The 10,483-nt window shown below is 38.6% G+C and overlaps 1 protein-coding gene across 1 annotated transcript; it reads right to left on the reverse strand.

The window, feature by feature from the left end:
• Positions 1–254: 254 nt before the first annotated feature.
• On the reverse strand, positions 255–6,112 carry LOC121405733. Its single transcript, XM_041596678.1, has 2 exons — positions 5,483–6,112; positions 255–839 (listed from the first exon to the last, which is right to left on the reverse strand). The coding sequence occupies exons 1-2, from the start codon at positions 5,841–5,843 to the stop codon at positions 259–261; spliced, it is 942 nt and encodes a 313-aa protein (XP_041452612.1). The 5' UTR covers positions 5,844–6,112; the 3' UTR covers positions 255–258.
• Positions 6,113–10,483: the final 4,371 nt, after the last annotated feature.

The following is a 10,483-nucleotide window of genomic DNA, read 5'->3' on the forward strand; positions in this document are numbered from 1 at the left end:
TTTTCGGATTAACGAACATCGAGGTATAGGCAATTTACGTGTTTCGGAATTACGAACCTTCGGAATAAAGAACCTTCGGAATTACGAAGCTTCTGAATTACGAAGTGTAACCCTCTTCACAAAGTATGTTAATGAAGTATGTACATAGACAACTAGAAACAACAAACGTAATAACACCAAGATATATTACAAAGGAAAAAACATGGCCAGTGGCCTCAAGTTCTCAAGATGTCTCTCAAGTTTGTCTCCTCTCCTTATCTAAACAAATCCTGCTTCCCTTGCTGCAGTTTTGAAACTGTCAATGAGAATGTCTGAACCCGAATCAGAGAGGTGCACCCCATCTCTATTGAAGAGGCTGTGGATCGTGGGGTCAAATTCATGTTTGATGATGGTAGTATCCGACATCCTGGCTAGTTTCCTCCTAGCGTATTTGTTAAGAGACCTACGTACTCCATCCAAGGCCTCCTGTGAATTAGAGCCTTGCTTGCGACCATAGTAGAAGAGCCGCGGTAAAATACTAGACCAGGCGATATGGGTGTGCGGCATTCTCGCGCGTAGATCTTGGATGGCTGTGTCAATTGCCATCCTGCACCAGCAGACATCATACTGTCCGATGTCATTTGACCCTAAGTGGACAATAGCTAATGCAGGAGGAGTGCCACATCTCAGCCGGTTAGAGACCATCCTGGGGAGATCCTGGAGGGTGGCGCCGCCTTGCCCATGCCAACGAACCACGATACCTCGCTCTCCAAATTGCTGATAGTTGCGTTGTGAAGCTCTTTCTTTTGCTCTCCTGACCAGGCTATCCCCGACAATCCAGATCCAGTCTCCAGTCCCCTCTGCAATAAAAAATGATAGTTCCCGGAAGTAACATGTTCTACACATGTGCACATGCCCAGTGCACGGACATCTTTCTTGTCATATTACGTGTATAGCTGATTGGCTATCATCTCTGTTAGTGTATTGTGACAACCGATTGTAGTTAAGTTGACAGGTCAAGTAGGTTAGGATGCATGATGTAAAGAGTTTAGAGAAAGTTTGATAGGCATACATCATACATAACAGCTGCTTATATAGCGCTTTACCAAAAATATGATCAAGGCGCTTTATAATAAATAACTTATAATAAGAATTACATTAAACACTTAAAATATATCTACCGGACTGGTGCCTGATCTTAATGCCCTGTTCACCCGCAGTTTAAGGAACTTGCCCAGAAGGCAATCCGGCAGGTACATAACTCACAAGGGCTCTAAAAACACCAGGCCTAAGCTAAACCCTAACAAAGAAAACTAACGAAGGAGAACTAAACATGAATATTTAAACCTATAGTTACACAAAAAATCATATAAGGAGAAAAAAATCAATGAGCAAATAAATGTGTTTTAAGCAGAGGCACTATATGAATATTGAATTATTACTCATTGTCATCGTGAACCTGGATATCTGTTTACACACAAAGGGTAATTACAAATATGCGCCCTATGCAGTATCCAATTGTCTATGTTGTAATTAGCCGACTAGGTATATCTTTATGATTATTGTGTTATTTCTGCTTACATGTACATGTTTAGACAAATTGCAAATGTGCTCCCCATGTAGAAGCCCACTACTCGGCTTACTGCACTTTACCTTTATTATTATTGTATAGTTATGAATAAATGTAATAGTATATGGATGAAACTGCGACCAAGTATAGCGAATTACAAGTATGCTCCCTGAGTAGTAACCACAGGAACCATTCATAACTGTTTGCCCATAGCATACATAACCATCCTACATAGTGAGCTGTGGTGGTTACAATGTCGCAATAAGTCACCTTATGTAACGTAGATAGGCATCACTACGCCATCTACCCATGGTCATAATCTGCTCGGGAGGTATACCTTTTAGGGCTGCCATTGTGGCTGCCCCAATGCGAAAGGAGTGTGTTCCATATTGGTTTGCCCCGACCCCCGACACTAACAGTGCCTTCTTCAATACTGCATCGAACTGATACCTGGAAAGGGGGGAGCCATTCGCATGGCAGAAAAGTGGCCCTCTCCCTTTAGGCCGTACCCTTAAGTATGTCTCCATAGCCTCGACAGGGCATGTGCCCTCTGTCTTATTTTCTTTGATTTTAAGCGTGGTACCCCTCCCGTATTGGTCCGTCTTTGAAAATCTAATCTGTACCAACATGAATTGTGAATTTTCTTCCTGACCCCATCGGATATCATCCATAGCCAATACCTTCCTCCCATCATCACTCTGACTCTGAACCGTGAATTCTCCAACCCTCAATAACCCAAAGAAAGCCAACAAAAATGCTGCTTGAAACATTAATGACTCATACCTGGAGAAGCATACCCGGTTTAGGTTGGTTACGAGTTTGCCTAGTAAATCCCACGTGATAGGCCTCCTAGCATCTTTGTTAGTTCTGTCTCGTTTTTTCCCTTCTTGCATTTTCTTAATTAAGAAATGTTTAGTGGGGTCTGGCCACCCATACATGTTGTGTAAATAAGCTATTGCTACTACATGTAATGAAATAGTTTGAGGTAGATTTCCCGTTAATGGAAAGGTGAGCTATGAATGCCATAACCTGGGTAAGTGATGCCGGCCATGATGGGCTCATGTTGTGATTTATGCGGAACACTTGGAAGGAGTTTACAGCCGTCTGGTATGCTCTGAGGGACCCCGGTGATAATGCTTGTCCTAACAATCTTCGAGTTTCTTTCTCTAAGTCGGCAACATCCCCATTGGTATTGCTGTGGCTTTTTTGTCTGCCCCAGGTGCTAGTTTGTGAAATCGTTCCATCTGGAAGCGAGAGAGGGAATCAGCTATGCCATTATCATGTGTATAAACATGGACTGCTCTGAATGAAATATTATTCTCCAAGCATGCTACAACAAATGTTCTCACCAGATTCATTATCTTGGGGTCATGTGATGTCTGCTTGTTAATCACAAACTTAATCGACATGTTGTCAGTATTCAGAACAATTCTTCTATTTTTCAGTTCCTCTCCCCATACTAACACTGCTATTGTAATAGGCACCATTTCCTTCCATGCTATAGAGGTATTATGTACAATATCCTTTGAGGACCATCTCCCATTGAACCATTTGCCTTTCAGATAACCCCCAAATCCTATCTCTCCACTTGCATCTGTGAAGAGGTCAATTTCTTCACTCTGTACCCAGCTTTCCTCGGGGATAACTGATATGCCATTGAAGCACTCTAGAAATAGGAGCCATGACTGCAAATCCAGTTGTGCTCCAACTGATAATGTGACCTGTTGCTTACCGTTTGTTTGGCCTTGCACTAAATCTATTAAGCGACGCAAGAATGCTCTACCTGGGCGAATTGCCCTACAGATGAAATTCAGGAGGCCAGCTAGTGATTGAATTTCTTTCACTGTTGTTGTCTTTAATGACAGAACTTTCTTGATTTTGTTTCTAGCTTTAGCCAGTTTGTCAGGGGGAACTCTTATTTGCATGAGGTTGGAATCAAGCTCTAAACCCAGGAACGTTAGCCGTGTTACTGGGCCTTCTGATTTCTCCTTTGCTAAAGGGACACCTATCTCTTCACACACTGACTTCAGTGCTTGTACCACATTATGACACGATACGCCCCTTGATTGCCCAGGCCCAATACACAGAAAATCATCCATGTAGTGTATTACCTTATCTGAGCCACTTCGTACCTTTACACAATATTCAATGAATGTGGAGAATTTTTCAAAGTAAGCAGGTGCGTTTCTAATTCCCATGGGCAGACATTTGTCAATGTAATATTTCCCTTCGAATTTCACCCCCAGCAATTCAAAATCCTTGGGGTTTATGGGTAATAAGCGAAATGCAGATTTAATATCTTCCTTTGCTAATTCTGCTCCTCTCCCTGCTTGCACGATCATATCTGCAGCTTTGTCAAAGCTTGTGTATTCCACTTTACAACACTCATCTGCAACAAAATCGTTAATAGAATAGCCCGGAGGGAAAGAGAGGTGATTGATTAGCCGGAATTCCCCTGGGGATTTTTTTGGCACTAACCCTATTGGGACTGGACCTCAAATTAACCAGGGGCCTTGATTCAAATGGGCCCATATAACGCCCCAGTGTAACTTCTTTAAGAATTTTTTCACGAGCTATTTCAAGGTTGTTTTCAACAGATATCAAGTTAGGGAGATCCACGGGCATGCGGGGGCCTGTATAATTCAAATCGAATCCTTCACTGAAACCTTTGTTAAGAAATGCAGCTGCCTGTTTATTAGGGTAATCCCTTAAAAGCTTCTTAAGATTTTGAAGCTTGATTGGAACATGGGCCAAGCACATCACTTCCTTGATATCGATCTTGTGTATGTCCCCCTTGTTTGGCCCCTTATTGTGTGTTAGGTCTATTAATTTGTGTGGTGTTGGTTGCGTTGGTTTGTTTGAGTGGGCAATTAACTTTCCCATGCCCGCCTGCGTGGCACTGTACACATTTGTGGGCATATCTACAGTCCTTACGTTTGCATGAGCCAGATCTGAAGTTGAGTTCGTGGCACACTCCATATCTGCGAAAAGTGGTTGACTGTGACTGTGCATATTGAGGGCCTTTTTTCCTAGCCTGTCCGAGATTTGCAGCTGGCACGCCTGGGCGTTTGCCCTCTTTGTTTACCCATTGTTGAGGAATGGGGGCAGGGCCCCTTGCCGAACGCGGAGATCCACCCCCTACTACGTGGAGGAGCCACAACTCCCCGTTAATCTCTGCCCAGGAACCCCCCGTGGCATGAAATCGGTGCCGAAATTCTATATCGTAGTCCCTCCAACCATATCCATAGTAGCGTGAAGCCGCAGAACGAATGAGGTGACAGTACTTAAGAATTTCATGAGTGCGTCGTGGATTTGCTGTCAGATAGACGCTCATGTATATTAGGAAGGCATTTGTCCAAATTTCAATAGACATGATTTTGTTTTTGGAGGGGGCATTGTAGGGTTTTAACACCCATTTTCCTTCCTCCTCGGCTATCGCCAGATTAGTCCTCTGTTCTGCTGCTTCGCGCAGTGTGTTGGAGGCTACATCTTGGGCGTTTACTAACAAATTTAGATCGACATACTCCCCCTTCCAAATCCTTTCCTTTATGCTTTGGGGAATAGATACACCCAGTGTGTCACCTACAGGGTTTAATGGGGAATGGTGAGGGTGGTGATAGCCCCTATTCATGTTCTCTGTGTTAGGTCTATGTTCTGTATTGATTACGGTTTGGTTATTTGGCCCTGTGGCCTCGTTATCATGGACACAGTGTGCATTTTGAGTTAGGTTGGTTCTTATCTGAACACTAGGAGGTACAATCGCGGGGAAGGATGTTGTGAATGGGGTCTCTTGTACCATCCCAGACTGACTTCGTTCTCTAATATTTTGCGACTCGTGACCTGTAATGTTATTATTAGTATGGCCAGGTGCACAGAACAAATCTGTATGATCTTGTGTTTGTACTGACATGCATTCAGGTCGAGAAGGCTCACCTGCGGTATTATTACCAGTGCTGGGACAACTCTGAGTCTGACCCTGAGTGGTTGGTAATTGCAGCACAGGCCCCTGTGAAGCTGCTGGCCTCTTAGCTGAACGGCTGGGTGAACGGCCGGATGAACGACCCTGTTCAACGTCAATGGGTTCTGGCGCTGCTCCCGCTGCAGTGGCTACAGAGGCTTGTCCGGGCTCATTCCCCGTTGTACTCGTTGGCCTACCGCCTCCCGGTGGAGCTACCGTCCGAGTTGTGTGTGAGGCAGCTGTCGTTTTTGTCTGGCGGGTGCCTCGACTTCTACCTCGTTTTGCCCGAGAACGCGTCTGAGCCGGTTCAGCTGTGGCCTTTCTCCTCTTCCCCATTGTTTCCCGATTCTGTTCGATTATGAAATGACTAAAATAGAAGACAAATATCGCTATTTCGTCGTTGGGGAAAAACAAAGACGTCGCAACCTCCTAAAAAATTTGTTGCCTCGAAGGAATTTCAGACTGCAATGGCTTTATTACGTGCACACGTTACTAGTGTATTCCACAACACACTGTTTCCCGCTGTAATTAGATCACATGATATCCGGTTAGTGATCACATGCACAATCTGATTCGATTTGGACTTTTACAGATTATATTCTTCTATGAATCTAACACTTGTTTCTCTCAAAAATTTACTGATCACTGAAAATGATCATTACCATTCATGACTATATGTTTGCAATTTTAATGAGCTCTATGTCGACCAATAAACTTCATTTATTTCGGTTATTGCTGCTCTAAATGTACATCAATGTTAATATAAATATTTTTTTCCCATGTATTTTTAATTTTTTTTCAATCTTTTTTCCCTCCACAGGGATTTTTTTGGCAATGAAAAATCAATAGATACAGAGTACAATCACTGATATGAACTGACAAAAATAATTTACATGTGTAAGTCAAACAATAAAGAGATTTTTCAATCGAAACCATCTTTTGTCAAATCTGTGTTGGTTGAAATTAAGTTGGGCAATGTATTTTTCATTTTGGTAATAATTATTGAGGATTTGATGATACTGAAAAGAGGAATTGTATTGTTTATTTTACAATCATACACAGTTTTTCTTACTATAATAAAAATACAATTGAGTGCACAATTGTTTTTTCCAATAAATCCGAATATTTTATTTTCATCTGAAAAGTATAGAGTCTCATTGGTTTTGGTCCTAATCCAGTCCTCTAACTCTTTCCAAATGTGATTAACATGCCTGCACTCCGAGTATAGATGCAAAACCGTTTCAATTTCTTTTCGACAGAAAGTGCATTTGTTTACTGAAACTAATTTCAATTTGAAAAGCAAATCATTTGTAAATAATATACGTTGCACAACCTTATATTGAAACCAACGCAATGTTACATCAGTGGTACACTGAAAACCCAATGAGCAATAAGATTCCCACCTTTTATCGTTCAGATCAAATATGCACTTCCATTTAAGAAAGCTTTTATTTTCTGTTTTTCGTCGTTTCAATAAAATGGAATAAATATGCGAGCATCCTTTTTTAAGTTTAGTAATAAATGCTAGCACATCTGGAATTAATGGTTGGGGGATTCTATTGAATGTAGATCTTTTGTAGGCTTCCTTGATAGCAACACATAGTGAATGATAAAAAAGAAAATTTGATTTGACATCATAAAGATCCTGAAAATCTTTGAAAGATAAAAAATGCCCTCCTTCATCCAAAATATCATTAATGAAACGAATACCCCTTTCATTCCATTTCTTCATATATATTGGAAAATTGCCTATTCTGATTTTATTATTCCATAGAGGATGTGAAGATACATTAACATGATTATTATAATAGATAGTTAAAAATTACTATAAACAAAAAAAAATATCACTCCAAAAAGAGTTATAGGTCTGTTTTGATAATTCTCGAAAGTAGTGACTACCCATATACGTCATATACAAAAGAACATCTTGTTGTCTTGGCAAGGATGACATAAGAAAGCATAGAATGTAACTATCAATTGATCCATTTACAATTCTCCTTATCCAAGAAATCTTTAATGATTGACAGTGTGAATATATGTCTATCATTCTAACCCCGCCGTTTATGTATGTTTGGGACATTTGAATCCTACAAACTTTGTCCGGTTTTTCCTCCCATATGAATTGGTAAAATAATGAATTTAAATCTTTTAAAACTTCGTCACTTGGATTCGGAAGAGACATAATGAGGTAATTAAGCTTAGAAACCAACAAGGATTTAACCACAGTTACTCTTCCTAAAACAGTTAGATATCTTTTTAACCATGATGTCATTTGACTCTTTATTTCTATAATTTTTTCGTTGTAATTATACTGTACCATCTTCTGCAAATCCGTACAAAAATCAACACCTAGATATCTAAAGAATTCATCAAATACCCATGTTAAATTACGATCAATAAGTATCTTATCTCTTGTGTTTTTGTTTAGCCCTATCCAATTTGCTCGTGTCTTATGAATATTTATTTTTAATCCAGATATCGCAGCGTATTCATCTAAAATATTTAATGCGATATTCAATTCCGAAGCAGTACCGTTTAACGTGAGTAAAGTATCATCCGCATACTGAATCAATTTCAAATTTTTTCCAGATATCCTTATTCCATTAATATACCTTGTATTTCTTAATAAAATTCCAAGAATCTCTGCACACAAGAGGAAAATATAGGGAGATAATGGGTCCCCCTGGCGACAACCTCGTTCGATTCTAAATCTCTGAGTGAGGTGACCATTTACCACAATACAAGATTGAATATTTTCATAGAAGACATTAAACCAATGTATAATCGATGGACCAAAATTAAAGTATTTTAAAACTTTTATAATGAAGCTGTGAGAAATGGAATCGAAAGCCTTTTCGAAATCGATTAAAAGCAATAAACCAGGGATATCGTTCACATCTGTACATAAAAGCAAATCATAAAGCAGTCGAATATTTTCACCAATAAACCGGCCTTCCATGAAACCTTTTTGGTTCTCATGTATTAAAAGAGGAAGCACCTTTTTGAGTCTATTTGCGATACATGCCGAAGCTATTTTATGTAACATTCAAAAAGATGTACATTCGTTGTCTCCAATTTCGAAGATAAAGTCTTTCTTTTTTATTTTTGGGAATAAGAGATATCACACCAAGTTTCTGAATTTGTGACATGCTTCCAGACTTAAAGGCAAAATTTAAGTATCTAAGCAAGCAAAATTTTATATCTATCAGAAATGTTTAAAAAACTCGACTGTATACCCATCTAGCCCGGAGATTTACAATTCTTCATATTTGACAATGATTGATATATCTCCTCTATAGTAAGCTCGCCTTCCGAAGATTGAGATAAACAGTCTGTTAACTTGGGTATATCAGCATAATCTAAAGAGGTGTTCAAATCAATATCAATGACCTCGGTCTTTCGATACAATTCTGAATAAAAACGTAAAATCTCGGATTGAAGATTTTCCTGAAGACAAATAGTTTTATTTTCGTTATCAATCAGTCTATTTATTTGTTTTTCACTGCATTCTTTTTTTCTAAATTTAAGAAGTATTTTGAAGGCTTTTCACCGAATTCCATCCATTTAACTTTTGATCTCATCTTTACACCCTCTATCTTTTCTTTTCTTATCAAATTTCAAATTTCTTCCAACATCTCAATATATTTATTTGTATCATGTCCATTCAACATACCAATTTCTAAGGCTACAATTTCCTTTTCTAAATCATTTTCTAAATTATGCATTCTTTTCTTTTTATTCACAGAATATGAAATCGTCTCACCCCTTATTAAAGTCATTAAGGTGTCAAAAAATAATTGGACATTAATCATAAATTTACAATTCTCGTAATTATCATGCGGGAAGTTTATATCACCGTCAGGTTTTACAATATAAGTTTCAACTGTTTCTACAATTAGCTGTCTTATTCTATATGTAAAATCATCGTCTTTCAATAAGGAGTTATTAAATTTCCAATAACCGGGACCGATTTTGTCACGATTCAAACATAATGATAGGTTTACCCACGAATGATCTAATCTGTAACCAGGTACTACCTCTGTATTGTCAATTACTGACATTAATTCTTTTGATACTAAAAAGAAATCTAATCTGGCAGCCTTGTAAGGTGTAGGCTGACGCCATGTTAATACTCTATCACTGCCATGCAATTCCCTCCATGGGTCAATCAATTCTAAGTTAATCTTCATCTCGTCAACCCTTTGTTTCGCTTTGGGATTATTTAGTCGAATATAATTGTGTGCATCCTTTTCAAAATCCTGAACTAAATTCCAATCACCACATATGATCGTAAATGGGTTGTTGAAATCCAATATTAATTTCTCAATGTGTGCATAAAAGTCAACCCTATCCGTGTTAGGACCATACAGTGAAATCAACGTAATACTGTAATCATATAACTTCATATCTATAGCAACAAAATTTCCATCATGACATTTTTCAGTTCTTATTACCTTCACTGGTACTTGATCACAATTGTTTCCCCAAAATCTTTTTATATCATCTTCTTTATCAGTGTTAAAATGTGTATCTTGTAAACAGCATATATGATAATTTTTTGATTTAATTAATTCAAAGACATCTCTTCTCTTCACTGAATTGCCTAAACCTCGGCAGTTCATTGAGACAATCTTTATACTACCCTTCATGAAACTGTTTGTTATAAAAACCAACAAATCCTGTGGAGTTTATACTTTCTTTAAAAACAGAACACATTATTACTACAATAATAAACAAGCTACAAATACAAAAATTGTTTCCACTTCTCCTGAACAATAACAAAATACATATATGATTCAAGATAAGATAAGATGGCCTGTTCAGTCGTGGTTCTAGCCTAGACTTATAGGCTTGAAACAAATAACCAAATAACATTCAGATAGAGGACTGATCTTTACTCCGAAAAAAAGAGAGCAGGAGGATTTTACTTTCTCATTTTAAAAAGACATGTTTTAGCCATACTAATATCATAAGTA

The sequence above is a fragment of the Lytechinus variegatus genome, chromosome 19 (assembly GCF_018143015.1).
Source record: "Lytechinus variegatus isolate NC3 chromosome 19, Lvar_3.0, whole genome shotgun sequence".
NCBI classification, from domain to species: Eukaryota; Metazoa; Echinodermata; class Echinoidea; order Temnopleuroida; family Toxopneustidae; genus Lytechinus; species Lytechinus variegatus.